We start from the raw sequence: 17,807 nt of genomic DNA, 5'->3' as shown, positions 1-17,807 counted from the left end.
AGATGATTCTAGATTCCTAGATTGAAATTAGTGAGATAATTCCACATTTTCAGTTCCTTGGGCAAGCCTCTAGCTTGCCTGCACCTTAGATGAGCCTATAATTCATTTTTAGATACCCCATAATTACAGGTATCCAGCATTCCTGCAGGGATAGTATAGGATAACTATCTAATAATAAAACATATATCATTATGGAGTTAACTAAAAATTACAAAAAACATTCTTCATCCTCAAATGTTAAAGAGAAAATAAGGTTGCTCTTTAAACTTTACTATTAAACAGTCTCCAGGTTCATATTAATATGATGTTAGGAGAAAACACAGTATTTACATATCAAAATTCTCAGCTCTATGTAACTAATACTTGCTGCTCTGTTACTACTCCATGTTACTACCCATTGTAAAGAAACGGGACTCCTCTTGCATGTGAAGTAAACTCTTGCTGCTTGCTGCAGGTGACAATACAGCAAAGAAACTGTACAACACAGAGCTGAATAAGCTACCTTGAAGCTGCTCCCCATGTTGAGGCTTGTGATGTTCTTAGGCAAACTTGCAGACACCTTTAGTCTGTGGGGACAGACAATGCAAAACAGAAGCTGAACAGAGCATGGTAAATAGGATCAGAGACCAGAGTTAAGCTAGAGTTACAGGGACAGGAAAATAAATAAAAAAAACCACAAAAGTAGAGCATTATATCTTTACATCACTTCATATTTTTTCTTGCACAGAATTCCACTTTCCAACTATAGATGAACCTGCCCTGCAGATGAATCAGCAAATGAGGCTTCTGCCGGTAAGTCTTCAGATTTTTTTTTTTTTTAGGAATTAGAGGCAGAAGGAGTAACACAAAGAAAGTGTATTCTCATAGGGAAACTGGAGGAATAATTTTGTCTCTGACACCAACACTGGGTTCGTATCTGTTTTGAGTGGGCTCACTTAAGAACAAAGGTCATCACAGCTGGATACTAGACAAATGGGGTGGGGGGGGTGTTTGATCATATTTTTTCATTTATTCTTTAAAAACGAAATGAAAGCCCACTTCTGCTTCCCCACTGCTCCCATCCATCTCTCATCTCATGCTTTGGCCCAGGTATTTATGAAGACCTCCCCACCACTTACTCCCTGGCTAAGCGTTCACAGGTAGGTGATGTAACTGCTGCTGAAAGGCAATATGCTCTCAGCAGACCTACCAGCTTTCACGAATGTGTAATTCAGGCGATCTCCCAGAGCACATCTGGGCTGATTTCTTAATAAAACACTAGAATTCAGCTGCAGCCAGGATCCAATTATACAAAAGTAACTCCTAATGTGAAGTTAAATGTTGCAAAATTACTGTCTTCTGTTTCTAAGATTTTGATGTTCTTTTGCTTTTCAAACAGTGGCATTAAGCTGCCAAGGAGAGGGCAACAATTTCCCTATCAGTTTACATTGGTAATTAATTATTCATCATACAGAATTAGAGAGCTTAACTGAAGGTCTTTCAGAGAAGTCTCCAGCAATGCACCATAGAAGCTTGGTAGCTAAGATCCGAAATGTAAATTAATCTAAAAAAACAGTGTGACAGCTTTAATTTATTTTTTTTTAAAACATATTAACTTGTTTGAAAGAACGTTGTAAAAGGAATTGAACATGGGCTTGATTTCTGGAAGTTATACTTGATACGGAGCTTTTTAATATTATCATTACTAATGTCATAATATGTTTGCTGCTGCAACCAAAAATTTTGTTAAACAGGTTGGTGATGGAGGAAGACTAATTCCAGTGCCCAGTCTCAGTGAAGCTGATAAATACCAACCTCTGAGCCTTGTGATTAAGAAAAGAAAATGTTCTCTTTCAAAAAAATCTAAATTTGCTTCAACACCTTTCACATTAAAAGACATTCTTCTAGGGGAGAAAGAAATTTCTGCAGGTAAGATTTTTATATTTTTACAAGGTAGAAAAAAGCATGTTTTCTAGTAAATACAGAACAGTAGCTATAGTTTAAATTGTGCAGGCAGTATGGTTCTTTAGGACATGGGTAATAAAGTTTATCTTTCTTATTCATGTAATAAATAGTTAAGACAAAAGTACAATTCAAACTGGTTAAAAAACCCCAACTGTCTGGAAAAAGAGTTAAAAAAAGTCAATAATGCTAAAACACCTTGATATTTTCTGAACTTATATGAAATAAATTCTGTGAAACCTTGTATTTTTTTCACAAATTGCAACAGATTTGCCATACGTGTATTGATGTCTGTTAATTAATTGCTACTTAAAATTTGGATTTGTTTTTCACCTTTCTCTGTATACTTGCTTTTACATATGTAAGAATGTTCTGTAGCTTTTCTGTGCTAGGCATCCCTAGTGAACTGGGCTCTGCACAGGCAGGAGCATTTGCCAGCACTATCTGACTGAAGTAATAGGATTTCCATAAGAGTTTTCCCCATGTTTGTAATCTTTTTTGAGTATTTAAAGCACTTGACTGTGTTTAAATGCCTTTGCTATGGAATATCAGACATTTTTGAGGAGATTCTGTGAGAATTAGGAGGTGCTATATTGAGCTATGTTGCCTGTATTTTCTTGTACATTCCATTGAGAAGTCTATGTAATTCTTGTTAGCAGGCTGTTTTCTCAGAAGTTTTATTACTTTATTTGCTTTTGAGCAAAGGTCTATTTTGACAAAAGTATTGGTCACATTAATTGAACAACAATTGCATTAATTAAAAACTCTACTAAGACAAACCTGCATGAGCACAAGACAGAAATACCAGTTGACCCCACAAAGGGGTGATTCCAGGACACAAGCGTGATGAAAAAAAATGGAATCTCACTAATCCTGCTAGCCTTGCATTCAGAACAAGTCAGCTGGCTTGTCCTGAATGAAAAAAATTGAAAAATCTCATTAAAAGGTCTGATAAAAAGATTGCAAAATCTCATTAAAGTCTCACAAAACCTTGTGAGCCTTTTCTGTAAAGGTTAGGTATCTTATGCAAAAAGTATCATCCTTTAATGTAAGCAAAGAACTTTTAAATTGAATTTCCTTTTTCATGTGACAAATACAAGTATTTGCAATATTTTTAGAATTATGAATCATACATGAACTTTTTTTTGCTAAAAATAAATGCTAACAGTATTCATACAAGGTGACTTTGTGTCAGTTTGTCCTAGAAGTATTAAAGGATTTAAAAAAAAAATTAAATCCCAGACTCTCAGATGTATTTGGGTGCTTAATCCCTGCGTTCTACCTGCTCTATTCATTTTAATTTGGCAACGAATGCATCTTAATATTTTTTTGTTAGTGTAACAGAAATGTATTTGTAAAGAAATCTTTATAGAAATACTTTGGCACCTACCCTTAGATTGCACAATAAGTCAATGAGAACATTCAAGTAAGTCAGAATTAATCTCTTGTTTTCCTTCAAAATAAAGTGACACAGTCCCTGGAATCATCAGACATACACAGAAAGTGTGGTAAGTCTAATTGTGTCAGGCCAGGAAAAGGCAGTGTTACTGGCACACCCCTGCCTCATTCGAAATGTAGCAAAACTGACCTCCACTGCATGTCAAATTTATGCAAGTACCAACAGCATACTTGCTGGTAAAAGTACTTTAGGAGAATAATGATAAGCACAGAAATTTAGAAATGGCCCCAGTCACCATTTTGTGCCCAGGATACATCACCTGCAGGAGCGTGGGCACAACTCTCTGAGAGAGTGGCACTGAAATCTCTCAGATCCCTTTGTGCTTCCTTTCATTTAGTCTTCAGTAGTAACCCTGATAAGTAAGTGCTTAATGTAACTCTGAATTTCACATCATCCTATTTGGTAGGAATGGTTGTACTCGATGATCCGGTGGGTCTCTTCCAACCTGGAGATTCTATGATTCTATGAAAACGGCCAAGTGCATTAGGAACAGTACCATTTATTCTCTTCTTGCTGTGTAAATATACTTCATTCAGACTTTTCACCACACCATGGTTATCTTCTTTTACTCAGGTGTCTCATCTTACCAGTTGCTCAACTATGAAGACAAATCAGATGTTTCACTTAATGGTAGAAGAGGAAATCAGATAATGAATGACGTTGGTTTTGATGTTGCTGGATCAGATTCTGTTGCCTTTAGAGCTTCATTTGGCATAGTGACCAAACATGAGGTTGAAGTACCAACATTACTTAAAGAACTTACTACAAGGTTATATTATATATTTTGTTTTCTGGTTCCATAATTATATTTCATACAGTTGGATTAAACCTCTGAAATGGTTAAGTTTTGATTACTTTTAGTCTATCAATAGCAGCCACCATCTGATATTTTCCAAGAGTCTCAAGTTGGATTGCTGGGATTAGACGCATGACCTTCTGCATTATACAGACTGTCAAATTTTTTTGAGTTAATTCTCATTGAATTACAGTGCATCTTTCAGGAAAAAAAAAAAGCCAGATAGAAAGAGTCCAATCAAGGTCTTCTCTGTGTTATTCCATACTACTGAAAATCTGAAATTTACTTTGAATGACATTACCCAACTTCAGGTTTCAGAAACAGGATTTCTTTGCCTTTGACTCATGCACTAAAGACCCATATGTATTATTACAAATGTAAGTACTTTAAGGTAGATTTGTCTGCTTGAATTTTTCATAACCCTAAGTGGCTCTTCTCTAAATGCAGTCTTCACTATTCCCAACATCCTTTTTGAGCTGTGAAGACTGAAAACAAACTTGGTATCCCTACAGAGGTGGCACAAAAGTCAAACACGTAGAACTAGTCGCATTGTATTTCTATGTGTAATTGTCTAGTTTATATTTCAAAAATTATCCTTTGGCCACACTGTCATCCCAGTGAATCCCAGTAAATTATTTACTGTGCATGATGTGATGTTTGGTATTTTCAAATATATATTGTTTTCTTGTAGTTATTTACCAAGCAGTGCATTTTATTTTGTATCCATAGCTTCTTTTGTTCTGTAGATATATATTCCTGGTTTACTTGTAACTTACAAATATTATCATTAATAATTGGGGGTGGGGGAAGATGTCCTTTCTCCTGACAAAAACACTCAGTGTTACAGGACTAAGAGCCAATGCCTGTAAAATTCTCCTACAAACAATGTTTTCATCATTATTCCATGTTTATAAGGGAGATTTTTTTTTTTCAGTTATAGTTAACACTTATCAGTTAACCAGTCTTTGTCCATTGAATGTATGCCAGCCTGTATAGGCTTTTAATCAAAACATTGCATCATCGTGTGCTTTATAGAAGCCCAAAGGTACGGCATTGCAGCTATTGCTTTTAGTATGTATTTTACATAAATTCTCACTGTCTGCTATGAATTACATTCATTAAAGAAAAGGTTATGAATTACAGTGTGTTGACAGTTCCCTACTGTCACTAAGAACAGTGTCAGATGGACAGTCTTGGAATTTTCCTGGATGTCCCAAATATCCTAACATTTGTACATTAGCATTTTCCTGGAATTTTTTAGTGCCTCTGCTCCCAAACACTGAAAATCAATATTAAATTTCCAGAAATCTCCTCAGTCAGTTGTTTTACTGCTATGTGGCAAAACTTACGGTGATTTATTTACTGATTTAAAGTTATAGATTCTATTAGCTGTTTTGGAAATTGCTAATAACCTCTGAATTTCCTTCCTGCCTCCCTCTCGATTTTAGGAAAATAAACTTTGATCATTGTCTTGTCCATCAATCAAGAAAAAGTAGGATGGAGATTTTGTGTGTGGTCATGGAAAGTATTAGAACTACAAGACAGTGCTCATTAACTGTCCATACTGGAATGCGTGGAGAGGCAATGAGGGTAAATATATTTGACAAAGTTCTATAACTTAAATGAACAAACGTAAAAAGCATAACATAAAAACATATAAATTTTACGGTGGGGTTTAGTTGCATATTTACTGATGTAAGCTCAGAAAGATCTGAAGTAAATCAATATTTTTACACTGATGTAAACTGAATGAAAAGTTGATCTTTTGTTAGTGTCGCTCGTGTGACTGAGAGATGGGAAATGCATGAAAGGACGGCTAGAAAATGAGCCATTGCTTTCGGTGAAGCCTCAGCAAAATTGTGGAATTTACTTCTTAGCATGAATATCTAATAAAGATGTCTTTCATAATTATATTAATCTTCTATAACACATTGGAACTTCAGGTTATTTCAAGGGTCAGCATCTTACTGCCTGTCTTACGTTCTTCCTCCATCTCCCTCTTGACTGTGTTCGAATAACTGAACCTACAAATCTTCTGAGGTTTGCCCATTACTGGTATTTATAAATCATATGCATAATTTTCAATGAATGATGCAGCCTAAGTTACTATCTCTGTATCAAACATTATTAGAATGCCAAGCTGTTACTATTACGTACTTCTGTAGTGAAATTAGATCTTCAATTTCAAAGCTTCCACCTGGCTCAAGATATACAGTTAATATATAATTTTTTTTTATTTTTTCATTTAGATTTGTAACTTTTTTCTTTTGATGCTTTTTCTATAGTTTCACATTATTGAGGATCAGAATTCTAAAGGGCGGGACAAAGCCATTGTTTTTCCTGCACATACAACTATTGCTTTTAGTGTATTTGAACTTTATATTCATTTGGATGGTAATTTCGGTAAGTCATATGCAGTATTGTCATTACTGCTATCATTTATAATGATCTGAATTTTAAAAAATTTCTTGCTCTTGGTATACATAAGCTCTGATCACGTACAATGCTTTGCTTTGATTTTATGCACAAGTAGTCTGATTTTCTAAGGGAAACAATTCTTGAAAAGATGAACAAGGCAGGTTCTAGAAGATTGTCTGTTGTGAAAACATTTTAAAAAAGTTAAGTATCATTTTGCAATTTTTATTAAATCCTACCATCCAAACCTCACTTCCTTGTATTTCTAGCTTGCAAGAACAGGCTGATGAGGCCACCTGATCAATTTTGCATCAAATAAGCAAGTAAAAAGACCCAAGTAAAGAAGAAAGTGTGCAGAACTAAACTAATATTTTTTTTCTCTTGGGGCTTTAATTTCAGTCTGATACATCATGTATGAGTATCTGAACATATTTAGGAAGAAATAATCACTATTACTGGAAACTAGTAAAAAAAATAATAAAATAAAAGCATAGCTCCTGTAAGTTTTTCTCCATTTGGGGAAGTGATAGCGCATATGCATTTACATTATTTGCACTAATTAAAGTGTAGCCTATAACATTATCAACCTTATCAACATTGTTTGTAATAAACCAGAAAGCCAATTTAGGATTTGATCTAGCAATTGATAATATCAACAGCAAGGCTCCCTGCTGACTAATGTTAGATAAAGTTTTAACCACCAGATTCACATGTACCTAAGTACAGGAACCTCTGCGACAGTCTCTCAACTGTTTCAGGAATTGCTCTATTTCTATAAAAACAAGGTAGAAAACCTAATTAGGGAAGTAATCTCTGTCTCTGCACATCTGTACAGTGCTATGTTTTAGAAGTTGCAAATAGCTCCACACCCTTTGGCATACACAATATAAACCTTCCATGACAAGAACTCTGCATTGTAAAGCACCTTTTTACTGAACTGTGAGATACCTTTACAATTACATAAAACCTTTAAATATACTCCAAATGGTAGGTACATGCACAATGATTTTCCTAAAGTCATTATCAGTGAAATAATCAATGAGGCAGATATTTGTATTTGCATAATAAAAAAATTCTCAACTGAGAAAATAATGTATTTTGAATTCCTTATAATTGATTATCCTTTTATTTCACTTTAAATGTTTTCAAGTTATGGATAGAAACTTAAGTGATAGCTATTTTTATTAAAAATTTTTAGTAGTTGATTCAGTGTTGGAAGAGATGACTACAGAACTCAAAGTCTTGCTTATTATTTTTCATTTTTATTCTCAAATAAAATTATAGAAATGTTTCTCCTTCATAAGCTGGCCTTGCACTTATATGATATGGGACTGTCTTAGTCCCATAACGTGGCCCTATATTGTGTAGAAACCAAAACAAACTCTGATGATGTTATGGTTGGTGGTTGAAAGCCACCAACATCTTAAAATGTGTTACTTGATTCTATGGTTTATTTCTGTGTGCAGACTTGTATTAAAAAGTGGTACAATCCATTAAAAACATTAGCAAAGCTGAATTTACTGCTAGCTTTATAGATTAAAACCCATATTAAGCTTTGTTGTGCAATTATTGTTTTATATTTTGTTCTTCTAAAAACTTATTTTTCAGAACTCTGTGTGACTCCGATTTCAAAAGGAGGATTTGAAAAAGAGAAATCTGGATCATCTTCACTGACCAAATTAAGGATGTTAAAGAGTAATCTGCTTCATCGAAGTATGAATTTTGATATTTATAACCAAATGTCTTCATTAATGCCTGAAGAGCCTATTTTTGTTACTTTGTGTGCAAAATGAATTAAAGAAGAAATTTTTGATGGAAAATGTACCTCTTAAATTTCTTGTGTATTGAAATGATTGTAAAGTTATTAAAATTTATATTTGAGAATCTGACTCTTTCATCAATAACAAATTTATGTTGTTGCTGTTCATTAAAACTCCAAATATCTTAAAATAAAAATTTATGGGTGATGATAAACTAACTGGTTTGGAGTAACTATACAACTGACTTCAGTTAACAGTAAGCCTATTTCATATGCTTGACATTTACAGCTAGTGTTGTGTAATGCAAGTTATAGTCTATACGCAATATTTCAGAGAAAACTCTTTAAATATCACACAATATTAATTTAAATAATTGAATGTAGTCTTTAGGCTATATGTTCACATGGCAGGGACATGGGCAATGTATCATCAGCGTTCTATTTTCTCACCCTGATGTGAATACAACATCCAACAAAGCTAAGTATCACTCTAGCTATATTTTCTTCAGAAGATCATATACTTCTAACACTACTTGGTCTAAGTACTTTGGTAGTCTACAACTCTGAGTGGGAAAATAAACATTGAGCAGTAAATACATCCTTCTAAAGGTTGCTCTGTATAGGCGTCCTTGTTCCATTGTATTCCATTCTTGATCAAAGGGTTTTTATAGACCAGAGAATAAATCTTCCATGGGTATGACACATCTCACTAGCTGTAACTGTTTGTCATGCAATCTAGACTAATCAGTCTGTGAAGAGAGATGAAAAAGGCAGGTAGTTCTGAAAGTGATTTCTTCCAGTGGTGTTTGCATGCTCAGAAATCTGCTAGGAAGTCAGCAAGGAGTCCTCCATATTTCCTAAACCTTTTAATTATTGGTGGTTTTTTTTTTTTAAATACATTTTTTAAAAAAGTGTATTTACTATTTACAATTTTTATAAAATAAAACTAGAAATGCAGAATTACAAATGGTTAAACAGGAAATCATGCAGCTGTGATTTGATCTGGCACCAATTTTTAAAAAGCCTGTCTCTTGCATATCTCTTAGGTGCATTTCTAAAAATACTATAACTATATAGGTCATACACAAAAAAAATCTGGCCTTTGTCAGTGTCTTTTGACATTTATGAAAAATTTTCTTCACACAGGACTTTTGATGGGAAGCAACCTACAATGCATCATGTTTACAACAGTTTAATGAATCAGTTATTTCCATAACTAGATTGACAGATTGTTTTGTAAACAGTTAATAATGCGATAACAAACCATTTCTTGTATTTTGTGTGTTCTTTTTTCAGATAAAAGAGTAGTGGATATTGTTCCTACCTCTGATGCTTACTTGGAGGACCTTTTTACAGATTATTATGAAAAAGCTGCGAGCATGACTGATGTCTCCACAAGCTATCTCAGAGAAGGGTCTCATATCCGAATTAATTTACTTAATAACAACATCCCCAAAGGTCCCTGTGTGCTTTGTGGAATGGGAAGTTCTAAAAGGGAGACAGTCTATGGATGCCTAGAGTGTTCTTTTAATGGACAAAAGTACATACGACTGCATGCCGTGCCCTGTTTTGACCTCTGGCATAAGAGAGTAAAATAACCAAGCCAGGTAAGTGCCTGTTGTCACAGACATGGGCATAACTGTGCCACAAACTTTTTAGAATATGACTCAAATTGTTGAAATGCAAACTAGTGAAAGTGCAAAATGTTTTATTACCTTACTGTGTTCAAACTATTCCTTCATAGTCAATGACTTGTTACTTGAAAATGCCCTCATGCATTCCCTGACATTGTTTTTCTTCTTTCTAGGACCTTCTCATTATCACGGTAATGAAAAATATACTTTTAAAGTGAATTTTCATGTCAAAATATATGCTAGATCTTACATTAAGTTGTTTACACAAATTTGTTGTTAAATCCCAAAATGTTGCCTTTATCTACGCTGGCATACGATGGTAAAATGAGAATATTTGTTAATAATTTAGTGTTCTCATGAATGTTTAATTGACGTATCGGATTAAAAAACACGGTAAAACTTAGCTCAGTCTAATGTTTCATTTACAAGAGGTAACAGCTAAAACTAGGGATAGGCATTTCCCAGTAGGATGCCATTTCCATATGTCAACATTTTTTTAAGATTACTAAGAAGTCCCAATCAGTCCTCTTTCTGCAATTGGATTTTAGGTCACAGTTGCTCTTGCCTTCCTTTTATGTGTTCGGAAAAAATTGATTAGCAGAAAATGTTTTGAAAGCGTACAAAAATAACAGAACTACATCCTTCCAACAAGAGTTCTGGGGCAATGGTCTTTAACTGGTAGATCTCAGCCACAGAATATTAAGTCTGTGTTGTTGAGAATATAAACACCAGAGGGCACTATGGAATTGTGTCCAATACTGAGATTGCAAGTGCTGTTTGTCAGTATTCTGTAGTAGCTCTCCCCCTGGTATTTTAAACTGGAAAACCAATTAATTTTTTTTTTCTACATTTCAGAATAATTTTAAGGATAACCTATGTATGGAAGCTTTTTCACTTGTGTTCCCACTGTAACCTATGTACACCTGATTACTACATGTTGAAATAAACACAGCCATTGCTTTTCACAAAAGAGGCAAGTATGTTACACAAGTTTTACAACGACACTGCATAAGCAAACCAGTTAATTATTGCTATATCTTTGGCTTTTTCCAAAGTGAGGAAAATCAGGATGATGCCCGAGTAATTACTTGTGTTTGTATAGAATATATCCCACCTCTTCCAAGTAAATCCCACCTTATCCAAGTAAATCATGATAGTGTATATTGTCAACTTGGGGCTGCTGAATAAACTGGCTAACTTAGTAAAATTACTAAGTCAAAGTTTTAAAATCCATTTAAAACGCTGCCTTTCATGAACACTAAATCATTCATGTTAATATTACATCCAAGAAGATATTTTAAGTTGTTTTAAAACAGCATTTGTGGTTTTATCTTCACATTCCATACGTGGCGTTCATTGATTTTAAGGCCTTTTATAGCTAAATTTGCTGCAAACAGGAGTTCCTTGAGAAGCAAGCTTAGCAGCCCACTGAAGCTGAATCGAGTTACCTTCCAGGGATTCCGTTTTCCCCTTTTATTTTACAGGCAATTGAGAAGTTATGTTCTAACTCTGTCAATGGGTACTGGAACCATTTGTGTGTGCTTAGTAAGACAGAAATGATTATTTTCATCACTAATTTATGCGAAAGACTACTGAGCAATACTTCAGATTAGGACATGATGCAGAAAACACTAATACTAGATCATGGTGATTTCCAATTTTATTTCTTTCTTTTGAAATGTAACACATTTTATTAGTTCAATGTTAAACCCAAGATTTTTACAGTCACATTAAGAGATATAAAAAGATGTCACTGTGAAAAAAAAAATACAAAAAATGCTGTGGCAAAGTATTATTATTTAAAATTCAGTGTCCAGAAAATAGCCAAAAAAATTTTTTTAAGTACTTAGAGCTCCTCATGCTGGTAGACATTGTACTCCTTTGCCGATATAAAACCATCTCCATCATGGTCATTCTTCTTAAATATGTCAGCTAAGACTTCATCATGGACTGAGGGATGACGTGTTTTGCCATCTCTTGCAAATTCTTCTTTCAAATACTGGCTTATCTAGAAGGAAAGAAAAAACTCCAACCATTGTGGCTTTCTACTGTCAAAGACACTTGGAGAATTTATGTACCGTATTGTGACTCCAGTGCAGACATGCCTAAAGTTTGTTTCCCCAGAAAGTCCGAGAGATACCAATGTATTAATCAAAGTGAATTTCAACACTGCACAGTTTAGTTTGCGTCAGCACACAGAAGCTTTATATGATCAACTGCAGCAGAGGCAGATCATGTGAAGGTAACACTGATGCACCTATACCTATAGTTTCGTAAATTATTAATTCTGAATTAGTTACATCATATTACCTCATGTTCAGAGAGTTTCTTGTCACTGTCCTTGTCTATTTCATTAAATGCTTCAACACTGCGAGGTCCCTTATTTACTGCATAAAGTTCAATCTCAAAGATCAATGTTGCATTGGGTGGAATCTTGCCCTGTGCTATAAAAGAAGTAAAAAAAAAAACCATTAAAAAAATCAGACATTCTGGTCGGAGATCAAATCTATGATAAATTCACTTGTAAAAAGTATTTTTTAATTACAAAAGGCTGTTTTAATATTCAGTTTAAACTCTGGGTTTAAATATTACACAGCTAGACAGGAAGATTGTTCAGACTGTTGGATAAATGATTTTGAGAGAGATCTGCAAACAATATACCTCCTTGAAACCAAATTACATTGTTCATATGAATTCAGGTACCTTTAAAAATTAAGGAAGGGTTTGTGTTATGAAAATCAAGTATTTCTACAGCTGTCACTCCTTCGTGTACCATCATATGATGGGGTGTATTGAAAGACTGATTCTAAGACGTATCTTTTCAGTATATATCTGCAATCTGATTTAAAGGATTCCAGTAATGAACCAATGCTCGTATGTGTTTTCTGTCTGAAGAAACAGGCAAGCAATATCAGGTTTTACCAGCTTACTACGAATTATACCTATGGTTAGAAGACTTTATATGAAATAGTATTTAAAATATACATCTCATTAGAAAGAAGCAATAGAATGCAAATCCCGATTCACAAAAAAACCCCAAACCCCAACCCACTCAACCCTAAACCTCAAACTACTGGAATATTTTGTAGGGTCTCTGAAGAAAAAAAAACATGTTAGACTTCATTATTCCTTTGTCAAAGCATTTGCTGATATCTGATGTAAAAACACCACTGCCTATAAACACAGGTCAATTTCTCATGCATCTGGCAAAAAAAGGGAACTGAAGAGAGACAGTAACAAATTAATGAGGTCTAAAAGTAGTGCCAAAAAAGCAGCATGAAATCATGCAGTATGAAATTAAAATGTAAACATGCAAATTGCTTCTATTCATAGCCAAAGCCAGTGAGCATGACCTTGCAACCTCGGACTTTTAACAGAATTTTGAACTTGTGCCCATCCTTCACAAACTGAAGAAAAACTGAAGAACCTTCTTTGTTTTTAAGCAGGTGGTGAAAAAAGCTATTACTTGAACTTCTTATCTAAAACATCCATAGTAAAAATGACAGGTTTCAGAGTTCAAAAGATTGTAATCTTACAAGCTTTAAACATGTAGAAGTTTTAAATATATCTGGATATAAATCATGGTTGATACACTATTTCAAAGGAAAGATACAATAATAGAATTCAGTGCCAGTAGTTTACAAAGATACATACCAACAGAGGAAAGATATGTAAAGATTTAGAAAGCCACATGCATCTTTTCTAATTCAAGATTAGGCAGGCATCTTCCCCAGCATGCAGGAATACGCTGAGACAGAGGACAAGTATGCTGTAGGAAAACAACACTTTCTTGAAGTGCTCCCTAGAACAAACAGTTAACACTAGCATTAAATACTTTTATTTGTGTCAGTGTTTTTCCTTGTTGTTATGAGACAACATTATGCTCAAGGGAAACTTCACTGGCTACAATGCAATTGTAGGAAAGACAAAACTGTTGGTGTGTAATTCTGACATAGTATCACTACCAAACAATTATTATAGAGCAGGGGCTACTTTGCTATTACACCAAGGACAGAGCTGAATTTAAGTCATCTACAATTAGGAGTGCTGAAACACTGCATAAACTCTCACTGGAACTTTTTAAAAGTAGAATACACACTTAAGCATCATAAATTCAAATCAGATTTCATGCATTGTTCTGTTGCAATTATTACATAATGTGATGATCCACTAACTATCCAAAATGTAAGCAGGAATTTAAACAAACTACTAAGTAGGTAGGAGTCAATAACAGAAACTAAATATGAATATAATAGATTAAGACAAAAAATGCTGGTATGAGTCATGAAGATCTTCCTTTTGCCATCAGTTTTGTATTATGGGAACACTTTGAGAAACGCATCATGTGCCATGCACTTAATTCTAATGCAAACTGCAAGGCACGGGTGTGGGTCTATGATGAAGACTACTTAAACCGCATAGGAATGAGCAGGAGTAGGTTGCACAGCTGTGGTCAGCACCTTCAGGGCCTCCAAATATAATGGAGCACCAATTCTTACAGTCATTTACAATACTGTATGATTGAAAGGGTAAAATGGAGGAAAGACAAAGGTCAGTATTAAAACTTTTTTACCGTATCCTTGCTGTCCATATGCTAATGACGGAGGAATGGTCACTTTCCGTTTTTCTCCAGGACACATATTCATCATACCAATATCTAACCCTTTTATGACTTGTCCAACACCCAGAACGAACCATTTCGGATGACCTTCATTTTGTGTCCGACTATTAAAAAGAAATGTAAGAGGATAACAACCAGTTTAGTATCTTAATTCTCTTTATATAAAAATAACTTTAAATTAACAGCCAGTAAAAGTATAAATTAGATTATTAAAACACCAGAATGTTTAGAGTGGGAGACTATGAAAGTATTAATGCTGTTTCTGCTACACTTACTATTAATTTATGGTCAAATCTTGAGATGCATAAAGGTCAACCTATTTTTGAAACAAAAAAAACCAAGTAAAAATCCTAACATATTACAAAAACATCCAATCTTCCTTATCATATATACTGCATGCCAGAAACAAGGTGCTGCTGCAGGAAGTCTGCAAGGGGAGGAGTGCTGGGAGCAATTCACTGCGAGGAAGCAAAAACATCTTCAGCAGTTCAGATCACTGCAGGATGGGATGAGATGGAGCACGGGGGTGGGTGTTGGGGGAACCTGGCAATCTTTCCTGCAGCACTGGGTGCTCCCACGCCACTCTGTTCAGTTTACATATTCAGTGCTTGAGCCAGCTTCTGGTCATATAAGTGTCCCCAGCATGGGACCTATAGCGAACAGTGACTGAGCAGCATGCAGCTCAAAAGGCAGAGGACAACACTGTATGTGCCAAAATCAGTCACATAGAATCATAGAATCACCAGGTTGGAAAAGACCCATCGGATCATCGAGTCCAACCGTTCCTATCAAAACATCTATGGTCAAAAAAAAGAAAAGTAAAGAGGTACTGTTAAACGTAGAATTACCCCCTACTGATTTTTTCTTAAGTGATACAAATGGGGAAAATGAATCAAGATTCTGTATAAACTATGTCACTGTCTGTAAGATCTGTCAAATACGAGTAAGGAATGAGCTAGGTACCTAAAAGAAATAGAAGATTCTTGTCCATAGTTCTGCGCAGGTTGAGTCCTGCCTCACTACTAGGACGCACCACCATTAAAAGCAAGGCACGGTAAAAATAGAACTTTAGTATAATAGTTTTTGTGTAAAGCAAGCTAAACGAAGATGAAACAGCCTGAAGACAGACAGATGGTACAAAGTGAAAAAGCAAAAGCCTAAATGCTAGTATTGGGGAAAAGAGGAAGGCAGCACAAATGGAGGAGGGAAGCAGCAACAGGGAAGGGGAATAAAGACTGCAAACCACTAGCGTAATGCGGCTGCCCCGCATAATGCCAACTATGCAGTAGCACACGCTGTACTTAAGTTTCTGTCTAAAACAGTCACTCTGCATCTCTACCAGAAGCTCCTCCTCCAAACCCAAATTTCCTGCACAGATTACAGCACTGAACAAGGTGGGTGATAACACGGTGGGATATTTTTCTTCGTGCCAAAGGGGTTCTCCATGCAAGGTGTGGGATGCAGGCTCTCAACAACTCTCTCAGTCGGTCCCCTTTGGTGGTGACATCCACGAGCCTCAAGCATGGCTTTGGTTTCCAGCTTGCCTCAGTGCTGGTCCCTCTTAACCCTAGGTAAATCCTACATCCTTCAACACTTGGCTGAGGCAAAACCAAGGCTGAAATGGGGTGATACTGAAAATGCCAGCAAATAAACTCTCTAAGACTCATTTTAGCATTTTAGAAAGCAAGCATCCTTTATCAGGCCTGGGCAATGTGAGGGAATGATCTCCATCAATCACGTGCAGCAAAACAAACACTGGTTACAGAATATACTTCCTACTTACATGCATATATAGAAATTTTCCCACAAACCTTATGCATATTCTATCACTTTCCAAGGACTAATTTTAATGTTATTATGAACTTCACAACAGTCAAATCTCTTGCAAATTTGAAGCTGGCTCCAGCTCACTTTTCTGATCTTGCATTTGAGATGGGGAAATACTACGGAGGTGATTATAGAAGACAAATCTGTTCAACACAGATCATACTTAACACAAGATGTTATCATTGCCCAATGAACGAAGAATATAACAGTGCCTGGAAAAACACTATTTGAAAAAAACCCATGCTATTAAAAAACATGCTATCAGAGGGACATTCTGTCTAACTTTCAAAAAATAGTTACTTGGATGAAAAACTTAACTCTACTTTAAGCTTAAACCAAAATATTCCACTTTTTGCAATAGTAACTACTTTTTGTATCGGGGGAAATTACTGATGTTAACGTGGTGTGGCCACGCTGGCAATGAAGTGACAGGGCCCGATCAACAGGCGACATAGGTGACCTGTGGATGATTTGCACTGCACTGCTATGCGCACTGTTTAATCAGTAGCTTCTTGCATTGCTATGGTCAGTAGAATTGTGCTGTGTTATTCTTGGTGTAGATAGCATGAAAGAGAGAGGCAATAAGCAGCTGGGGCCAAAGAGTGCATTTTTGGGGTGATGTACTTTGTTTATTCAATGATATAAAAGGTGGACCCCTCGCAGTGATGGTGGGAGACTTCACCTACGTGTAGGACCCAGTTGTCAAAGCTCTCCAAATCTTCGCTGCAGAGAGAAAAGAAGAGGGGCTCCCCAGGGGATGCAGATGATGATAATGGGACAACTGGTGATGTATTTCTCTTAATTACCATAGTTCTCATGTAGTAACGATAAGACGCATTCCCTTTAAAGCTGTTACTGTTAACTTGTTGATCACTACTAACCACGTTACCTTTCCGGCTGTAATAAGTGGTGTAAAACTCGATCTCGACTTCACAGCCTATTCGAGAGTTTGGGCTTTTACGCTGATGATGCTTCACGCTCAGCCCCTAGTGATCAAACGTGGGGAGCAGCGGGCCCCGGCCGAGGGGAGGGTGTCCCCGCCGCGCTCGCCTCGCCCCCCTCCCGCTCCCAGCGCCCCGGGGACCCCACCTGCAGTAGAACTTGGAGCCGTCGCTGGCCAGGAACCCGTCGTAGTGCGCGTTCAGCAGATCCCCCTTCTTGCTCCTGGGGCTGCAGGCCTCGGGGAGGTGCAGCACCTCGATCTTCACCTCCTCCGCGCCGCCCTCGGCCGGGGCCGCCAGCAGGGCGAGCGGCAGGAGCAGCAGCGGCAGCGCGCGGCCCATGGCGCTGCCCGCGTGGCAGGGCGCTCGCGCCGCCCCCGCCGCTCCGGAAGCGCCGGCCGGAAGTGGCGGCGG

General features: G+C 36.4%; 2 protein-coding genes across 3 annotated transcripts; one reads left to right on the top strand and one right to left on the bottom strand.

Annotated features, from left to right (window-relative positions):
* Window positions 1-1,390: 1,390 nt before the first annotated feature.
* On the top strand, window positions 1,391-10,179 carry PJVK (pejvakin). 2 transcript variants are annotated; one of them, XM_069861059.1, is made up of 6 exons: window positions 1,391-1,908; window positions 3,974-4,169; window positions 5,645-5,786; window positions 6,482-6,599; window positions 8,220-8,324; window positions 9,667-10,179. In XM_069861059.1, exons 1-6 carry the CDS (start codon window positions 1,698-1,700, stop codon window positions 9,966-9,968), a joined length of 1,074 nt encoding a protein of 357 aa, XP_069717160.1. In that variant the 5' UTR covers window positions 1,391-1,697; the 3' UTR covers window positions 9,969-10,179. The 2 variants fall into 2 exon arrangements, with proteins under 2 accessions (XP_069717160.1, XP_069717161.1); XM_069861060.1 differs by lacking the exon at window positions 1,391-1,908 and adding an exon at window positions 2,283-2,953 and having other exon boundaries at window positions 9,667-10,176.
* A 1,472-nt stretch (window positions 10,180-11,651) lies between these two features.
* Window positions 11,652-17,779, bottom strand: FKBP7 (FKBP prolyl isomerase 7). The gene is made up of 4 exons (XM_069861064.1): window positions 17,542-17,779; window positions 14,578-14,729; window positions 12,315-12,448; window positions 11,652-12,012 (listed from the first exon to the last, which is right to left on the bottom strand). Exons 1-4 carry the CDS (start codon window positions 17,733-17,735, stop codon window positions 11,851-11,853), a joined length of 642 nt encoding a protein of 213 aa, XP_069717165.1. The 5' UTR covers window positions 17,736-17,779; the 3' UTR covers window positions 11,652-11,850.
* Window positions 17,780-17,807: the final 28 nt, after the last annotated feature.

Source organism: Phaenicophaeus curvirostris, chromosome 7 (assembly GCF_032191515.1).
Source record: "Phaenicophaeus curvirostris isolate KB17595 chromosome 7, BPBGC_Pcur_1.0, whole genome shotgun sequence".
Classification (NCBI taxonomy): Eukaryota; Metazoa; Chordata; class Aves; order Cuculiformes; family Cuculidae; genus Phaenicophaeus; species Phaenicophaeus curvirostris.
Note: the sequence above shows the minus strand (reverse complement) of the source record. Positions and strands in the feature narration are given on the sequence as shown.